Source organism: Xiphophorus hellerii, chromosome 2 (assembly GCF_003331165.1).
Source record: "Xiphophorus hellerii strain 12219 chromosome 2, Xiphophorus_hellerii-4.1, whole genome shotgun sequence".
Lineage (NCBI taxonomy): Eukaryota > Metazoa > Chordata > Actinopteri > Cyprinodontiformes > Poeciliidae > Xiphophorus > Xiphophorus hellerii.
Genome location: NC_045673.1, coordinates 6,685,309 through 6,706,342, shown reverse-complemented (window position 1 = coordinate 6,706,342; position 21,034 = coordinate 6,685,309). Strand labels below are relative to the sequence as shown.

At 36.3% G+C, this 21,034-nt stretch overlaps 1 protein-coding gene across 1 annotated transcript in view; it reads left to right on the top strand.

The window, feature by feature from the left end:
• The window catches only part of tjp1b (tight junction protein 1b), a 93,884-nt gene that overhangs the window by 6,167 nt on the left and 66,683 nt on the right, over nt 1-21,034 (top strand). Inside the window, 1 exon segment of the mRNA XM_032581731.1 lies at nt 10,536-10,677. Within this exon segment, the coding sequence (XP_032437622.1) occupies nt 10,536-10,677 (142 nt within the window).

The following is a 21,034-nucleotide window of genomic DNA, read 5'->3' as shown; positions in this document are numbered from 1 at the left end:
CAGCATGGAGAATGGAGAATTCTCCACACAAGACAAAATAGGCAAAACTAAGTAGAATCTCCTAATATGTAAGAATGATTTTGTGCAAAAATGTAAAAAAAAAGAAACACGTTCTTTACAGCCCAAAGACCAATTCTAACTTGTACAAGGTTTTATATGGTGTGTCTGGTTGTTTCAGTCTGGTTTAATGTAAATACAGATGCTTGATATTTCACCCCTTCAAAATTTTATACTTTTCTTTTTTTTCAGTCCGCCACAGGACATTTTGCAGTGATAGAACATTGGGGAACAAAATGTTCCCCAATGTTCCCTTTTACCTGCTTTGATAAGCAATAATTTAAAATAATTTTCTATGATCTAGAAAATAATCAACTGGTTGTGGGTTACTTGTGGTTATGTAGGTTCAATCAGGGAGCTTTTCAGTTCCCCTGTTAACTGGCAATCAATAGAACTAATGTACAGTTAAATCTACATCTATCGGGGGCTCACATTTTTTTGCTGAAATTTTTTCCCCCTAGATTTATGAAAACATTTAATTAAGCGTAAGAAATGAAAGTAGGAAGGGGTAAAAATGGCAACGTGTGATCAGAAATGGTTGAAAGGTTGAATTCACCCAGAACCATATTAACTGTGACAAACTGTAACTGCCAAACTGTTGCTAAATATTGCAAATTATTTATTTTTTCTTTGATTCATCACAATGTCGCCTCTGAAGTTTATCAGAACAGTCAGTTCTTATCACTCGGCCTGAGTAAGATCCAAACTTTTTACTAAAAAATCTGCTTTTTCTTTCATGTCAAACCCTCTCGTATCCAGAGCGAGAGAGCAGCTGAAACATTATTGCTCTTAACTCACCAGTCAGATACAAGTAAATTTGGCAAAACCCCGAGGGAGTGCAATGACATGAATGTGCTGTGATGTTGACTTGTACACCGAGGTCATGTGTGATTGGTGTGGATGTCCAGAGGTCAGCGTGTAGAGAGGCCCTGTAACTGTGGCCCAGCCTGGGGGCAAACAAACGGTCGACTGATTGTCTAAAAACTGCCGTCTGCATCAAACGCAGCATAAACTCACACTTTGTAGAGGACAAAACTGATAAAAACATCTAAATATCTGAAGGAATCCTCCTTTATCTTCTCTCTGCAAGAAATTAAAAAAATTTGGCCATCTGAAACTTTTTCTAATTTATTTAGGATGAGATTTTCTGTGGCGAGTTTATATCTTCTTAGAAGGAAAATGTCAAGTACAGCATAAATAATTTTTCTTTAGTTATCCTTTATTTTATTTCAAGTTTTTTACTCTAAAACAGACTTTGGCTCACCCATCCATTACATTTGGCTAAGCAAAGAAAAGGTTGTAGAAGAAAATATTACTTCTTACACGCAAATGTAAAATATTATTTTACTTATTGCTATGCAGAAATTTTTTAATTGGGAAAAACAGGAAGAATTTGACCCCTGAATGCTTTCAGCTATGGCATTTTGGCCCTCAGTGCAAAATGTTTGGACACACCCCTGATATAGGTCTTTTCACAGGAAGTTGTTGGCACAGATGTGGATGAAGACAATGAGTTAAATACCTGTAAGGTTGATTACTTGATGGGAAACAGGTGAATCTGATTAACTGAAAAGCTGGAAGTTAAAGACAGCTGAAGGGATTGAGTGGGGAATGACAAAATGATTACCAAAACACAGGGAACAAGTTAGTTAATAACTAGCGTAGCATATCTAAACACTAAAGGAGCCCAGAATACAAAATATAAGAAATGCAAAATTTATTAGGATTACAGAAACTAACCTGCATAAGATAATGGCAAAGCAATGGACAAATTAAGCACATTTTTCTCACTTCTTTGTATTTTATTGCTTTCTTTTGAACAATGACTTACACAAGTCAAAATCGATGCATTTGGTTTTAGCAAAAACTAATGCTTTTCATCTCTCTCCCTCTCCCTTTTGCAGATGAGTAAAGACTCCATGTATGACGTCCTAATTGCATCATTCAGGCATATTTTTGTGCGTATGTAAGACACTAGTTAAGTAAAGAGACAGAGCTTCCTCCTTTTTCAGATGCTATTTATTCATTTTTAATTGACTGCAGGGATAACTCTGCTTCGTGTCTGGTCAAACGGTCCCAGCAGCTTCTCCTGCTGCCGCTCTCCCAGTGTGTGGCGTTGAGATTACGCACCGCTCTGCCTGAACACTTGCACCTTTCACCCACCGGGTTTTATATGTGTGCCACGTGCGGCAGCGCGGCTCTGCTTGCCTTTGATAAAGGCAGAGTAGCGACAGCAGCTCTCTAAATTAGGCGTCCTCCTTCCAAACAGATGTTCCTCTCGCCTGCAGTCTTAAAAAGCCATTCCCTTCTCTCTTTTTTTCTTTGCACACAGCCCGAGAGTTGGTTTAACCTAACTTAATGAACTTTACACTCTGTTGCAAGCCTGCGAGGGGATTACAACAAGTCTATTTTGCTTTTGTTATGTTTTTCAGATGCACTTTTCCTCCTAAATAATTCTTGTGCTGCCCTTCTGCTTTATTTCTCTTTACGTGTTTTAGTGTTTATGCTGCAGAAAAGCCCTCCGGATTTCTCCCCCCTGTTAAATGTGGTACTAGCAGCGGCCAAGTTGGGAGGAATGAAGCATAACATTGCGTATTGAGCTGCTGATTAAGCAGCAGCCATAATTGCTTGAGCTAATCTTAGCTGATAGCTCCTCTAAGACAGCCTGAGGGACAGCATAAAGTCCTGCAACTGATCAATGTGTTCCCCGCCCTCCCTTTGTGTTAGCACCGGGCTTCTGCTCAGCCTTATCGGTGAGCAACCTTATTAAACTCTGCTGTGGTAATCTGGCCATCGGGTTTCTGCATTGATCTCATTTCATTAGCTTCTCAGGTGGTTTTCCTTTGTTCACATGTAGCCGCTCTTTGTTCGTCTCACGTCCAGCAGGTTGATTTCACAACAGACACACTCTAACAAGAGAGAAAATTAAGTTGGTGGTTAGCATCAATCCAGCCGCTTTGCCTCACTGCTACCGACGGCAACAGAAAAACAGGCGCCAACTGATTATGTACAGTACAGACCAAAAGTTTGGACACACCTTCTAATTCAATGGGTTTTCTTTATTTTCATGACTATTTATAAGGCAAGAAATCCCACTTATTAACCTGACAGGGCACACCTATGAAGTGAAAACCACTTCAGGTGACTACCTCTTGAAGCTCATCAAGAAAATGCAGAGTGTGTGCAAAGCAGTAATCACAGCAAAAGGTTGCTACTTTGAAGAAACTAGAATATAAGGGGTATTTTCAGTTGTTTTACACTTTTTTGTTTAGTGCATATTTCCACATGTGTTATTCATAGTTTTGATGCCTTCAGTGTGAATCTACAATGTCAATAGTCATGAAAATAAAGGAAACTCATTGAATTAAAAGGTGTGTCCAAACTTTTGGTCTGTACTGTATATATCATTATTCAGCATAGCGAACCTCATCTTCAACAAAAGTGACAATAAATACATATATAAATATCACTTTAAGAGACTATCATACAATTGATAACTGAAAAATTTCTTTGTAGCAAAGAGAGAAAATCCAGTTGGTGGTTAACATCAGTTCAGCATCTTCTGCCTTCATACATTAAATAAAATACCATAAATAACCCTAAACAAACTACAGAGCATTGGTTTCCAATGAGCATTTAACAGTTGTGCTTAAAATGCTCCACATTAATCAATCAATGAAGTTTATTTGTGTAGCATGTTTTAGCAGTAAAGTGCTTTACATCATAAGAATACAAACACATAAAATACACCATACTGTCAACAATTTAGAAAACCAGTAACAAGCATTACATTTTGATCAAAATTATTAATACACATCAAATATGTTAGTCAATGTTTAAGGTGTAGATGGCTCAAAGGCAACTCTTAGGAAATAACAGTTTTAAAAAAGCTAAATTACAGATTAAACCCTCTGTGTGATTAAATGTGTCTAAAATATAATGTAAAAAAAAACAGAGTACAGTTACCGACGGCAACAGAAAGAAAAGAAGGGCACAAACTGTCAGTTACTGGTTGCTACGGTAACCACCAACTGCCAAGAGCAGCCCAACAGAACTTACATAGCGAGTAAACATCAGGAGAAAACGACTTTTCGGCAGAACAAAATGAATTTGGAGAACAAATAAACCAATTTTGACAAACTTCACAGCTGTAATATTGTTAAAATAAAACCCGGTTACACGCGCATAGTGCTAAAAGGCCAGGGCATTCCGTTTATATCGGGGAGGAAAAACAGAGTCTTGTTTTGGTATGAGACCACCCACGGAGCGATCAAGATGCTCAGGAAAACCAGGCAGCAGATTAAAGGCTGAGGCTGCGTGTAGGGCCGTCGCAGACAAGACTAATTTATTCCCAGCATTAACACTGGTCTGACATGAGCTTAAAAGTGTGCAGACCTGGAAGCTGTTCAGTCAGTTTCATGAAAGCAGTACTTTTAGCATATATGGAAATATTCTTCTGCTTTCTTTGTGAATGTCAACAGATAAGAATAAAGAGAGTGAAAGAAAAGACTTGCAAAAGACACAAATCATCTCTGTTAAACCAAACAAATAGAACAGGAAATAATTAAACTAGTACATGTTTTCATTTTTTAGACAGAGTCCAGCTATACTCCTGTATGTATGTCAGTGTGTTTGAATGGGTTTTGTGGTTCTCCACAGGGTAAGGAAGGCGCCAAACATGTGGGAGAAGGTGTAGATGGTATCAGTTATGATCTGATCTATTATGCAGCATTCATATTTTGCACATTTTTATTCTTCCATTTGCGTCTCTAGTGCCTTTAAAACCTGCCCAAAAACCACTCAGTTGTTCTTTTGGGAGTAAGTTAATGTTTTTTGGTGTCTGGAAAGTGACCTGTTTCAAAACTCTGCTTGTTGTTGAGTTACATTCCAGGGGCACTGCGCTGTTTCCGTAGCAACCCCAGCAGAGCACAGTCCGTCACCTAGCTACCGGAACTCCAGCATGTTTGGTCAGCTGCTGTATAATGGCTGCTGGAAAAGACAAGTGTGTTGTTGTTAACTTACCATTTAGAAACCACTTGTTGCATTTGTGTGAATTTCAAAGATGTATGGTTGTATAATTGTGCATCTGTTAGCAGTCATCTTCACTTCCGAGTGCAAACATTGAGTTAGCAGGCAGGGATTGGAAGTGACCTAAAATATCTCAAAATACGCAAAAATCTCATTATCTAAGAATGATTTTGTTCAGAAAATGTAAGGAATTGGGGGCGCTGTGGTGGCGCAGGGGTTAAGCACAACCCACATATTTAAGCCTTAGTACTCCATGTGGTCGTCACAGGTTCACAGATTCCCGGCCTGGTGACCTTTGACTTTTTCCCATTTATCTTATTACCCATTTTCCTGTCAATTCACTATCAAATAAAGACCACTAGAGCCAATAAACCTTTAAAAAAAGGAAAAGCAAAGAACATATTTTGTATAGCATGTGGTGGAAAAATTCCACTGCAAATCACTTTGAACACACATCATCCCCACCGTGAAACTGGGGTTCCCGAATGCTGTGGCAGGAACAGAGAATCTGGTCAGAGTGGATGGGAAGATGGATGAACTGAAAAAGAGGGGAATCCTGTAAGAAATCCTGCTAAAAGGCTGAAAAATAACTTGGACTGTGGTGGTGATTCACATTTCATTCAGACATCATCGCTGAACGTAATGGCAAAGCTGCAATGGACTGGTGCAGATAAAAGCATATTTATGTATGAAAATGGCCCAGTCAATGTCCAGATATAATTGAAAATCTGTGACAAAACTTGAAACTTAATGTCCACAGATACTGATTTTAAAATCTCACTGAGATTGATCTGTTTTGTAAAAGTGAGCAGACATTTCAATCTCTAGATGTGCAAATTTAGAGATATCCCACGATAGATTTGCAGCAGCAGGTGCAGCAAAAAGTAGTTTCTACATTTATTGCCTCAAGTGGGCTCAATACAAATTTATTATACATCATTTGGGGTATGTACGTTTGTGTTGGTCAACAAACTAAAATCCCAATTAAGTACATTTAGATTTGTGGTTGTAGTTTGAAGTTAAATGAAAAAGTTCAAAGGCATTAATAGTATTGTAAAGCACCATATTTGTACAACGCTTAGCTAACAATCTGCTGACTGCAGAGTTTGGATTTTTTTATATATATATATATAAATCAACTCTGTTTTATGGACTAATAATTGACTATCAGTATCTTTAGTCTCAGTTTATAATGGGCCCCAGTAGAACAACAATAGCTGTACAACCACAAAACATTACATTAGTGGTTTTAATCAATGTTATATTGCCTCATTTACCTTGTGTTTGAGCAAAGTAAAATATATTTAATATCCTAACTGTTGCTCTAAAAGACATTTATGCCTTTAAATAACTTAACATACATAGACAAAAATGGAAGTCAAAGCAAGCGGTTTTTTCTTTTGTAATGCTCAGATTTCCTTTCATTTGCTGGAAGTTGGAAAGTCAGATCTCTAAGTTGACTTCCAAAAGTTTATTTATACTTTTGATTGGATTTCATTAACCCAGATTATACATAAATCTGTATAATCTCTATTTTTAAAATGTTCCTTTATTGTTTGAAAATTTAAATTGAAGAGAAATACATTTTAATTGGACCTACAGCTAATAGAAGCTCTGCAACACTCCTAGAAAAAACATATTTAGATACAGAAATATATAAGGGCTGCAACTAGCTATTATTTTTGTTATAGATTAATCGATGAGTCGAATAAAAGTCAACCAATTCTGCAGATGTTTGCTTAAACCTTTTTTATACAGATCAGAAATGCATTAGATATTCAAATAAACAAATACTTTAATTCCATTTTTATAGAAGAAAAGAAACACTTGATAATTTGTAGAAAAGGGCGACAAGCTCAGGCATTTTTTAGAGTTAAGATCAATGCAGTGTAGAGCTGATCTGTTGATTATTTTTTGGGATTAATGGATTAATAATTTGACTGGAAAAGGTGCTTAATAGGAAATTTGGTTTATATAATTTTAACCAGCTAAAATATCTCACTTCAGGAGTTCTGGGTAGAAAATATTTACAGGCAAATGTTGTTGTTTTTTATCTTCAATGCAAAATGTATGTAATTTTGTACAACTTTGGCTTAATTGCTGCTCTGAATGCTGCTGTTTTTGTGAGTCTGTATACTCTAGTTAACAATTAATCAATTACTAAATTAGTTGAAGATTATTTCAATAATCGTTTCAGCCATAAAATACCACAGATTTCCATTCAGTTATGTTACATTTTCTTTCTCAAACAGTCTTTGTCCCAAACCTCTGTCCTTTCATAATGGCCTCCAAATGACACAATTTGGAAGCAAATGCATTTCATCCAAGAAAGCCTAACAGATCCTGTAAATAATTGAAGTGAAAAAGTCATATTTCTATTTCATTTCAGTGTCACAGATCTCCAGCGAGGCGCATCATACCTGCAGATTTGTTAGAGAGGATGAAATAACTCAGTGCACACATTACATCTGAGTCGGCAGCGTTGCTGGCACTACGATGTGTTGTGCCTTTTGGGGCCCGAGGTGTTTTGGCTGAAATCCACCTCAGAACCAACATCCAAGAAACCAGTCTGTGAATGCGCAGGACTGCAGCAGCTTTGTAATACAGTCCAAGCAGATTTTCTCATTAGTCATGTTTGCTGAATTGTTTATGAGAACCATCTGAGGTCAGCTGTAATTGACCGAACGTATTGTTGAAGGCTTTTACTCTGCATTTCTAGCCAGTAAGCACCTCTATCTGCCTCAGGCAACTATTGAATTAATGCAGATAGAAAAGTGGAGGGTGCGTTTCTCTTTCTCCCCCATTGCTGTTCATCTTTTCATCCCATAATGTATCATATGTTCAGACCTCTGGTGCTCTGCCGGCTGCTGCTCAGCATATAAAAGGATATCTATTAGCGTAGGTAATGCTAATTTATTATTTGGTTGGATAAGAACCAACTGCAGCACCAAATGAACACAATGAAATCTACCAGCAATCCATTTAACAAGCAATAGATGTTCGTAATCTAAAAATGGTTCCTTTTTCTGATAAGAATCAAGCTGTTAGTTTAATCTCCAGCTCATTATAGTAGCAGTTTCTCGTTTTTTACAACAAATTGTAAAATCCTATTGGACACGCTTTTGTCACATCATTTAAAATTAAATGTATTTGTGTTAAAGCTAATACTCCTTATGTCATTGCTTTAGTCTTTGCATACAATGTCGAGATAGTTGTCAAAATCTACTTTAAGGTGAGTTTTTCCAGCACCACATTTCACTATTATCAGACTTGGGTAGTAATTAGTTACATTTACTTAATTACATTTACTTGAGTAACGTTTTTGAAAAAAATTACTTTTAGGACTATTTTTACTACGCTGTACATCTTACTTTTATTTGAGTAATTTTATTATGTAGCGTCTCTACTTTTACTTGAGTAAAATTTCTGGATTTTCTACCCAGTGAATGAAAAACAAACTTGTTTTAACCAAAAATTCAACAGACAACCTGCAGTTTTTGTTAAAGTTTCAGAAGTTTTATATTCAATTTCTTTTGCCTGATTTTATTTTTTGATACTTATATGAATTATTGTTATTTTCATCCTTAAAATACCAAACTTTCCACTTAACTTTATATTTTGGTCCATCTTATTGTGTAATCTTTAAATATTAAATGATTTATATTTTGATCAGTTAGACGCTACTTGAGCAGACTTTTTACTCTTATTTTTACTTTTACTTGAGTACAATTTTTGGGTACACTGCCCTCCTCTGACTGCTATATGATATAATTTCTTATTGTTAATAATGTCTTGAGATAGTATGGACATTCTACATCAGGGACAAGGTAAAATGTGACACATTTTAAATATCTCTCAGATACTTGACTAGTGAGAACTAAACACTAATTTAACAAAAAATTGTCCAATGATAAATGTTTAACGTGTAAGGTGTCTGCCAACCTTTATTTTAATTACACAGGTCAGTAAGTCACTGAGCCATTAATAATATACATTACACTGAAACAATCCAAGCAAATCGTGTTAAGATAAATGACCATCCTGCTCAAATTAAATGTTTAAACACAATATGCAAAACAAGTTGCAAAAAAATCTCTAAAGAAATGTTCTCAATAAGTTTCCTGTCATTCAGAAAAAATAAATAAATTTGGCAATTCTAACTAACCTAAACCAAGAAAGGTTTAGACTGATTTAACTTCAGACAGTGAGAAAAACAAATGTGTCTATCTCTTGTCCATATGTTTAAAGACATATGGACAAGAGATAGACACTTTTTTTTTTACATATATCATGTAAATACATATTATATGTATGTATTTATTTATGTTATAGTATTTAAAGTAACGTTTAAAAAAAACTTTAATTTTTTTCTGTTATTTTTAGATGTGTCACTTTTTCAGAATGGAGCTGTCTAGCTTAGCTGTACTTTCAATGTAAAAAGTGTTTTGTTGCTCCTGTGAGGAATAATTCTGCAGCATAAATTCATGCAGACTGGCAAAAAAATATATATATGTATGAATATATTTCAGTTTGCTTTAATGATCTGGTCCGTTTTACCAAAAGTAGCAGGCAGACCTATTGCTGTGCATGTCAGTTCCTCAAAGCCTGACTCAGAAGTTGATGGTGGGTCTGTGTATCCCTTGTGGGCTGGACCTTGGGATCTCCCAGAATGTTCTGGAAACTTTCACCAGGGACAGGAATGTCCATGTTTCCTCCTGGACCTGTTAGCTTAGCCAGTGTTTCCCAGTCCTGGTTCTCAGGCACAGAGTCCTGCATAGTTAAGATGTTTTGCTGCTTTAGCATTCCTGACTTCAATTGATAGACGGTTAATATTGAACTACAATCATTTAAATCAGGTGTGTTGAAGCTGGGAAACATGTAAAACATGGAAGAAAAACATTGGAAAACATTAACCCAATCAACATTAGACAAGTGGAAGAGGAGGGAGGGAGGGAGGGAAATAACTTGCCATCAAAATGACAAGATATTTTGATGGAGGGAGGGTCGGTCGGTCGGTTGGATGGATGTATTGATGGTTGGTTGGTTGGTTGGTTGGTTGGATGGATGGATGGATGGACGGACGGACGGACGGATGGATGGACGGTTGGATGGACGGATGGATGGATGGACGGTTGGATGGATGGATGGACGGACAGATGGATGGATGGATGGATGGATGGATGGATGGATGGATGGATGGATGGATGGACGGACGGACGGATGGATGGACGGCCGGATGGATGGATGGACCCACCGACCAGTGGTATTTTCTGTCCTGTCTCTTTAAACGCTGCTTCTGGCCTCCTGCAGAGAACATTCAGTCTAAATCCACTGGATGTGATTTTTTTACTGGACGTTCTTCTTCATGTTCCTCACTGCTCGCCTTTGGCTCTCTGCGCCCGCAGTACCATGCTTTCTGTGTTCCTGACCGTGTTTTTCCCTGACCTCAGGCATCACCCCAGCCCGACTGCCGGCTCCGTCACAGCAGCCTCCTCCGCGAGCACCGTTCAGGGTAAGCCATCACTCCGCCGCATCAAGGGCCGCATCCACCGGAGCAAGAGCCTGGACAGCATCGATCTTCTCGACTCCAACGTGAGTAAACCGACTGACACGTCGACATTATCTATTAATGAACTATATCGATTGCCTCCAGGCGCTGTAATGTATGACCAAAATGTACAGACCTGCAGACAAAGATGAAATTAATTTCTCACGGCTGGAGGCGCTCAGTGCTGACACAGCCATCTTGAAGTAATACGCCACCTAAACAAAGTTGCACAAATCTTAACCCTGTCATTGGGTCACAAAAAAAGCACAACTATTAACTGTTATTTTTTGTAAATGATGCATATACTTATATAACTGGATGTTGAGAAAGCTTTTGATGGGTTTGTTTTGTGGTTTTGTTGGAACAAATGCTATGAGTTTGCTGACTTTTATTGCTTAGATTTGCTCATTTTTCTCTTTATAATTTATAATTGTCTTTTAAGGAAGTCAGCATGTTATATCACACTTCCATTTCAGTTTAATTCAAAATTTAAAAATATTTTATTGCTCCCAAATGGAAATTAAATTAAATTAAACTAAACTGGGTCTAAACTGCTTATAAAAATAGTCCAAGCGTTTAAAAAAACACAGTTGTCTTTTAGCAATAAGTTCATGTTTTTTGGTGTCTTGAAAATGTCTCAAAAATCTGTTTATTGTTAAGTTACATTTGAGGGGTACTCCACCGTTACCTAGCAACCCCAGCCAAGCCCAGCCCGTCACCTAGCAACCCAAACGGAATTCCAGCAGGTTTTGTCAGTTGGTTTTACTGTTAGGCAGTCTTTAATTTATATTTTAGAAATGACTTAATCAGCCAGACTGAAGTATAAATTACTCATATTCCAATTTTTTTTCTAATAATTAAGTAGAAATGATTGAAATAACTAATTCAGACACAATAAAGACACATTTTTAAATCACTTTGTAAAACCAGTCCCCACAGTTATGATCAAAGTTATTCATACCTCTTGTAGATTTAGATTTCTGTTTGTTTCTGAAAGAAAACGAGACATGTACTGTATGTGTGAAAAATGCTAAGTAACCATGTAAAAGTAGTATTAAAACTTAAAGTGTTTGAAATTATTCATTCCAATTTTAACAATAAGAGGAAAAATTATTATTGGGATTACAATCAGACCTTTCCTATAATTGTTGAGCAGCTTTTTGCACGGCTCCACTGTTTGCCATCGCCTTAATCTTTAACTTTCTTCAAAGATTCTCTATTAGATTCAATTCTGGACTTTGTCTGGGCCACTTTGGAGCATGACGATTTTTCCAATTAGAAGAGACAGATTGGTCAAATTAAGTGACTACTCTAGATACAAGTCTGAATGGAGTGTGAATACGTTTTGGGCTTAAATGTTTGTATGTTTGAAGAGTGCAAACTACTTCCAGTGACGAGATATTTTGTATATTCTCTTGTGTTGCACATGTCACAGCAAAGTCAGTAAATAGAAAATAACATAAGAAGAAATCAGATTTTTGTGTATATGTCAGTTTATGTTTGGTTAAAAGAGTAAAAAAATACTTCAAAATAATGTTATTCAGTTACAAATAAAGAGTATGTTGCAGTAAAACATATTTTGCAAGAATATTTTTTGCTAAACGTTATGAAAGAATAAATGTACCTTATTACTACCCACCTACCAGATTAGACTAAAATTTGAGTTTTTGTCAATAAAAACTACATGTGGTTTTAAAAGCACTGAGAACCCTGTAAGAATGAATGAACTCTTAAAATTACCAGAATATTTCAGAGAAAAAACTGATGTAATCTACCAGTCTGTCAGCAGAATAGTAATTCAAAACATAACCTCAAATCCAAACAGAAGTAGGCACCCAGAGACAAAATAGAGAGATTGAGGAAAAGTTCAATGGTTGAATTGTAATCAAATAAAAGGTTGGATTTTTAGATATTTTTAAGCATGAGATTATAGCGCTGCAATATAAAAAAGAAAGACTTTTTACACATCTTTATCAGGGATTTAGGTGAAACACATCAAAAGATTATGAAATTCAGCAGCTAAAATGATGCCAAATGTATTAAAGTGATTACTGTTTGGAATTACTGTAGTCTGCAGCTGCTGATAAAATTAATAGTGGATCTCATTTCCAACAAGCACACACAATGCACAGGTTTTAAATAAAGACCGGATTTCCAAGATTTGAACTCTGGAGGTGGACATTGGAAAGTGCGTAGATTAAGAGCACAGATTATCAGCTGTGATGTGCAGAAATCGAAGCGGATCCAGTCGTGATCCAGACTCTCGTTGCACCTTGCTGTAGACCGAAGGACCTCCTCCTCTGGGGAGTTTTATCGTGTTGACGCTTCAGCTATGACCTGACTGTGAATTCAGCTCTATCTTTTCCATCTCGTTAAAAGGATACAACAAAAGCCCCGAGCCGGATGAATTATTGATACAGGAATCGTTCAGCATTAGTGATATGGGCTTTTTGAGAGCGTGAGAGTTTTTTAATGCTCCCAGGGTGCATGCATTAAATTTTCATCGTTCCTTTTGCTGCTTTGCAGTTTAATAAAACTGCTTAAACAAGATTTTATGTGTTAAAAACATTAAGGAGCTTCAGCCGCATTTCCAACGACTCTGGGCCAAAAAAAAAAAAATTAATTTAATCCAAACTCATTAATGTGGAAAACCTTTATATCTTTTGAAGACTATTTTTGTCTTTTGAATAAGGTAACAGATTCGTTTTAACTAACTTGTTTTGGATTTGTTGACCTTAAATTTTTAAAGGTGACCTATTATACTTCCTTGAACAGGTTATGATAGAGCTATGCCCTATAAAAAACATGTTCATCACATTTTTTACACAAAATTATTCTTAGATGCTTATTTGAGCTTCTTTCAGAATTAGCTGTTTTAGAGCCTCCTGTCAAATAAGCTGTAAATCAACGTTTACACTCGCAAACAGATGTACAATTATACAAACGGACATTTTTGAAAAGCAGAAGTTGAGCCTCCAGCACAACCAACCAATTCGCATGGCAAAAACACAGTCTTACTTTGTATTTTCAGTTGCACCGATAGTTTCTATTTTCATTTTTACTTAACTTCCTTTAGGGATCAATAAAGTATTTTTGACATTTTGTTTCAACTGAATTCTTTCAAGTGCAAATATTTTAGTACACTTGACATAATTCAAAATTATTCTATATAGGGCGTGCCGTGGTGGCGTAGTGGTTAGCGCGACCCATATTTGGAGGCCTTGAGTCCTCGACGCGGCCGTCGCAGGTTCGACTCCCGGACCCGACGATATTTGCCGCATGTCTTCCCCCGTCTCCTTCCCCGTTTCCTGTCAGCCCACTGTCATATAAGGGGACACTAGAGCCCACAAAAGACCCCCTGGAGGGGTAACAAAAAAAAAAATTATTCTATATATAACTATATATATCTTTGAAAAGCAGAAGTGGAGCCTCCTGCGCAATGAACAAGAATGCAGCAAGTAATTTCTGAATAGTAAGTTAACAACAGAACACTTGTCCTTTCCAGAAGTCTTTGTACAGCATATTTACAGCAATAAAACCAGCTGAACTAATGTGCTGGAACTGATGGGCTGAGCTTCGCTGGGGTTGCTAGGTAACGGGCAGTGCCTTCTGATTTGTGATGTTACATTCGGATGGTTTTGGAAACTTCTCATTTTCTAAACATCAATGTATTGGTAAAAAATTGGCTGTGTGGTGTTTTTAAGCTTTTGGTCTGTTTCTAGAAGCAGTAGAAACCCACATGGAAGAAACACAAACATGAAAAATATGAATTTTGCATAATAGATCCCCTTTAAAAAGCCTCCACTTGATCACCTGTCCATGTGATTGTGAGTATTTGGTAACCGAGGAGAAATGCAGATGCAGATTTTGAAACTGAAGAAAGATTTGAGCTTTATAATAGTTTTGGACTATTTTTGTTTATGTTTCACGTAGCTTTGACTATTGTAGCTCAGCTCTTTGCAGATCATGTAGTTTATGTATAATCTAAAGGATGACCTTCTCTGAAACAGACATTATCTTGTTGCAAGGTTTGTAATTTGTTTTACATTACATACACAGATGTGCATATTAATGATTCTACATGCACTAATGAGCTACATATTAAGGATGCAGAGCTTCATATTATGTACTAATAACAGACTTAATGGCCCCCCGACTCATTAAAATGGTAGACATGGCCTCCATTTTTCACTTTTTAATTTGTCTGACCAAGAAATAATTTCCTATCCATTTTAAATTGGTTCAGGGACCCCTATCAGTATTGGTCTTGTGTTGTTCCTTTGCACAGTAATATTTAAACTTCCATTAGATTAACTGTGAAAAGCTGTTTGCAGGTTAAATATGACTGCTTCACTCATGATAATGATTTTAACAGCAAAGTCGCCACCGTTGATAAAATGTTGCACCAACTTCATCAACAAGATGCATTAGCTTTCATTTTTTGCTTCTATTAGCAAGTAATAGAAAATAATACTTGTCAGACTTTATTTGTTGAATTATTGTTAGTTTGTCTGGAATATTGTTAAACTGTCCAAATAATAGTTCTGTGTGGAGTTTGTGTAAGTGGGTTTTTTCTGGATTTTTCCTATCACATTCTGACAATATGTTTGCTTTGGGTTGTTGTGACATTAAGACCGTGTACAAACATTGCTTGATCTTTATAAAAAGAAAAACAAAACAAAAATCTCCACCACATCATTTAAAAAAATAATACAAGGGATTGATTTCAGAAAAGTTTTTATCCACCTGCATAAACGCAAATCTATCAATTATTCTGACGATTAATCAATTAATCAGATTTTTTTTTTAGAACTGGCATATTCTGACAATTTTTCATTGAGGCCTTTTTTGTACAATAATAGAAATATATTAAAAGATGCAAATGAACAAATGATTAAATTCCTATTTTAAATAATGAAGTAAACATTTTATAGCCTAAAATGGAAGAACATTACATTTCTATCAGTATAGTGTTGATTATTTTTGGATTAACCAATTAATCAATGGATAACAAAAGGTGCTTAATAATTTTTACAGAATTTGTACTGGGTGAAGCTAAAAATGCTAGTTGAGGATTATTGGGTAAAACATATTTAAAGACAAAGATTTATTCTTATCTTAAATGTAAAATGTACATTTTTTTGCCAAATTTCTGCTCGGAGCATGTTACTCTTTCAGCAAATGGCTTTTTATTTGAGTCTGTATATTTCAGTTAACAATTAATCAATCACTACATTAGTTGATGGGTATTTCAATAATCGATTAATCGTGATCAATCGTGATTAATAGCAATTAATCTGATTAATTGTTTCATCCCTAGGTTTAACTTTTGTAATTATTGAGATTTGGCCATGAAACGTATTCTGAATTTAGCAGAAGTCTCAAAACCAGTATCCACTTGATTGTGATCAGTCCTAAAAATCGGTGGATTAAAGTGAAAACATTTGGATTATCCTGATTTACCTTCTGTCTGTGTATGGATATCTGTATTAGATCATCTCCTGCTGCGCAAATCCATCCCCTAGTCAAGTCATTTCATTTCTGTGAACTGCGTGATGGATAAATTTTTTTGTGGCTGTGGTGGAACAGCTGATTGACAGACTTACATATCTAAAGCCATGTCACAAATATGAAAACACCACATCACTGAGGTATCAGCAGCACGCAGTCCAGGTCGATAAAAATATCTCATATTGGGTAACACTTTATTTGAAGGGTGAGCATCAGACTGACATGAGGTAAACCTGAAGGAGTCTTCATGAATTTTTACTACTGCTGTCATGGAGTGTCATTTGGTAAACAATGACACTTTGGATTGCACTAAAAGTTGCATTAAAAATCAGTTAAAAGTGTCAGCGCTGCATTATTCGGTAAATAATGCAGCTTTTAAAACAAAGATGCGCTAAACGTTGCATTAAAAGTCAATTAAGTGTCAACTTTCCATTAATTGGGTAAATAATGTAATTTTTAATGCAAAGTTGTGTTAAAGGTTGCTATAAAAATCCATTAAATGTGTCAACTTTGCATTATTTAGTAAATACTGCAACTTTTATTGCAGACTTGCAGATCTGTTAAGTTTCAACTTTGTCTTACATGGTAAATAATGGTATTTTTAATACAAAGTTTCATTAAAACTTGCATTAAAAGTAAGTTATAAGTGTCAGTTTTGAATTACTCAGTAAATAATGCAACTTTAATACAAAGTTGCACTAAAAGTTGCATTAAAAGTCAATTAATAGTGTCAACTTTGCATTACTTGGTAAATAATGACATTTAATGCAAAGTTTAAATAAAAATTCCATTAAAAGTTCAATAAAATGGTCAGTTTGTATTATTTATCGAGTGACACTTCATGACAACAGTCATAAACACTCATGAATTGCCTTCATATATCAGGTTTATGGCAGTGTCATGTCAGTCTTATGCACACCCGTTCAAATAAAGTGTTACCCACATTTGAAATGTAAAATTTAAATTCTGGTTGCACTTGATTTTATTTTGAGATGTCAGATTCAGTGGAACTGAATTCTCAACCACTCCACACTTCTCACATTTTCATTATAAATAATAAAGCAGGTTCTCTTTCTTACAGTTTAGTCTTCACATCCCATTCTGCTTTGCGAGTCTTCAAGCAAGTGACTGAACAAACTGTGCTCATTTGTTTTGATAACCTGCCACTCAGAGGATGCTTCGAGCAGCTCTAGAGGCCGTGATCTCTGCAGGGAACCAGAGTTCAGATGCAGACTTCTGCCTTTTCCACTCTTTCCCCTCTTCCCTCTCTTGCTCTCTTGCCATAAATATATATTTTTTTTGTCCAGGCAGCGTGTGCACTGGAAGAAAACTTGCTGACTTGCCCAAACTCAAATGCAGCTGATGGAAGTAACGGTCCGCCTTACAGTGAGTGATGAGCCTGCAAGATGCTGAGCTGAGGAGCGCTTTCCATTGCATTCGACTAAAATGTCACAACAGACACAACGATGCTAGCTGGATGACGAGGTTGTCTGTTTTAGCGCACAGCTGGAGCTAGCGTATGAATTCAAGTCCGCAGCTATCATTGCTCATCACTGTGGAGCTAAATAATCAATAGTGGTTAAGTCTTTGTTTAGATCAATTGCCTTTTTTTGATTGCTTTACTCTCCGGGTTGTCCGGGGAGGACGTTTGGCGCAGGGCCGACTCCTGCTGTCATTTGTGTTGGCAAACGTTGCACTTGTTCACAGAAAGCTTGAATCAAATTTTAGTGCTAAGGCTGCAGAAAGCCCCTTTGAGATAAAGCGTGGCGGCGATGGTGGTGGTTAATAACAGCTTTCAGTGTAGCCAAAGCCTTTGTTTGTCACAGGAGCTATTATTCTGGGTTTATTGACAACACTCCATCTCATTTTAAAGATGCTGCATTTACAGTATGTCGTTTATTTATTTATATAGAGATACAATGATCTCCCTGTGTGTTTATCACATGAAGAGTGCCGTTCACTTCTGGAATTTCTTGTACTTAAAATGTATCTGCTCTGAAAATACAAACCCAGTGCTCTGTGGTCTGTGTTTCAGGTGTTTAATTTTTTTTTGTAAAACTTTTGGTAATTTTAACTGATACAAATTCAGCATGGAGAAGATTTCCAACATTCCCAAATCCAAAATGTGGAAAATCCAATCAATAACAATATAAAATGCGATAAACACGTGATCAGTATAAATAGTTAACACGTTTGATAGAATATTCAATAATTTCACTGAACTCTGATCCAGAACCGCACAGCATTCTGGGGAATGTAGGCGGAGGAAAGACTTACGCTGATTTAATTTAATTTAATTTAATTTAGTTTAACTTACCGTAATTTAATTTGATTAATAAAGTATTTTTGAATCGAATTTAATTTAATTTGAATTATAACTAACTAACTCACTCACTTTTTGGTTACCTAGCAACTCACTCACTCTTTGGTTACCTAGCAACAACCTGTTGAGTAACTTGCAGCTGCAGTTTCAGGTTTTGCCACTGTGCCTCATAGGTGCTTAAAAATAAAAAACTGCAGCATAGTGTAAAAACTGTGGATAAAACAGGAAAGGTCACTCCATTGGTTGAGCAGTATTTCATATATTTAAGACAAAAAACTAATCAATAATTATCAATATATATGATGCTTATATTGTAATGCGTCCATGCAGCATTCTCCCATAACAAACAGATGTTGAAGGCAAAATAAATAAGCAGAGCAACTTTTCTTGTACTTCCTGTTATCTACTAAAGGTCTTGCTCTCGCTCACTTTCTCGCAGCCTGAATGAACAATGGACAAGTTTTGATATGTTTCCTTTAAAATACGCTCTTACATCATTGGTTTATCCACTCATCTGCCCATAAAAAAGGAAAGAAAGAAGGAAAAAGGTATTTATTCAGAGGTTTGTATTTTTCTTCTGCTTTTAGAAGGTTTGAAATAAATGTTAGTAACTGGGTCTTTTGATCATGAAAAAATGCGTAAAAATAACCCTTTTTTAAATTACAAAACCCATAATTTTTAAAGAAATAATGTATGTCCAAAGAATTAGAAAACTATGCTAAATCAGAATAGAATAGAAGAATATAAATAACCTTTGTTGCCCCAGAAAGGATAAATTTAGGTTATTACAGCATCAGGCATATAGTTCACACAAAAAGTGCTAATATATAAACAAGTTTAACAATTAGCAATAACAACAATAGTAATAATGTTCTGTACAAGATTTGCACTGGAATACAGATATTGTATTCACAATTTTTCAAATGTACATAATGTGCATGTGTGTTGAACTTAAAAAACACAACAGACTATTTTACAATACAGAATGTCAGTGCAGAAAAAAATTGTGTAAAATGTAAATCATAAAAGTTAAGCTAGAAGACCTAGATCTGTAAAAGGACCTTGAACGTCCCTTCGTTACCTTGACCTAGAAGAATTCAGGTATGGTGCATTCACTGACAGAAAAAAATGTTATATTTTTCAGATTCAAAAAAGCAAATTAAGATGAATTTATGATTTTGGTCACAAGCTGAACGCTTAAAATATTTGTGAATTCAGAGATTCCTATCTTTTATCCTTTAAGTGGGTGAAAATTGAACCCTGCTTAAAGAAAGAGCTTCTTTTTGCTGGCTTCTCATCTGAAGGTTGGGGATTTTTGGGTGTGTTTTCTTGATTTTCAGACATACAGTATTTACTGCATGCACTGCTCCCTCAGCTGTTTTAAAAAATGTTACAGTAATGTTTGCTGCAGAGGGTTCTACCAGGTGAGCTGCAGAGAAAGCTTCAACTGTATCAGCAGGAGCAGCGGCGGCCATAAGCCAAGATGAAAAGCACAATTAAATTAATTACTCCATAACCGATGAGGATAAGTCACCAGCTGGGTCTGAGGTTTGCACTGGTCAGAGTCTTAATCCCTTATTAGTTCTGCTCCCCCTGTTCCACTTTTCAAATCTTATTCTTGGCTGCGGTCTTCCGCGGACAGAGGCACTCCCCTCTAACTACCACAAGCGCCACAAAAAGGGTGAAAAAAGCCCCGGCGTAAGCACTTATCCGCTGCTCAGTGTTGGAAAGTGCTGCAGATGCATTTATAGAGAGAGCAACTGCAGCTGAATTAACCAATCTGCATATTCAGAGGGCCTGTTATCAGGGGAGGTTGTTCCTGTGCGATGGAGGGCTGTACCTGAACGGGGCACACCGAGGCAGGGACGGGAGGCGCGGCGCGGCGCGGATGGGTGCAGGAGATTTATCACCAGCGGCCCCGCAGGAGAGGGGGAGGCGCTCTGATTGGAGCGGCTGATTTCCTCTAAGTGAGACAAGTCTGTTATGTAACAACAACAGTCGATTGGATGATTTTTTATTTATTTTTTGTCCTTTAGATGATAAGCAGCGGAGGCTTGGTTGGATTTAATTCAGGGAAGGTTTTACATGTGACAGTAGCTGCGTTTCCATTTCAAACGTGCGTAAATCTTTGTCCATGTTTTGCTAAAAAAAAAAACTTGATTTCGCAATTGCGGTGTTTCCATTGAATAAGAAATTAAATCAAAATTCATGTTCATGAGAGAAGACATTGAAAATCATGGCAAACATACATGAGATATATTAAGGGGTGGGCAGAGTATCCAAAAATTGTACTCAAGTAAGAGTACTTCAACTTTTACTAAAGTAAAAGTAGCCATCCAAGAAATTACTCAAAAGTAAAAAGTATTTGCTCTCAACTACTCAACTACTGAGTAACTGATCAAATTATAAATCACTTAATATTTAAAAATCACTTAAACAGACAAATTGAAATATAAAGTTGAGTGAAAAGTTTTGGCATTTTACAGACAAAAATGACAATAATTAACAATAATTCATTTAAGTAACAAAAAGTGACCAAATCAGGCAAAATAATTTTTTCCCCAAAT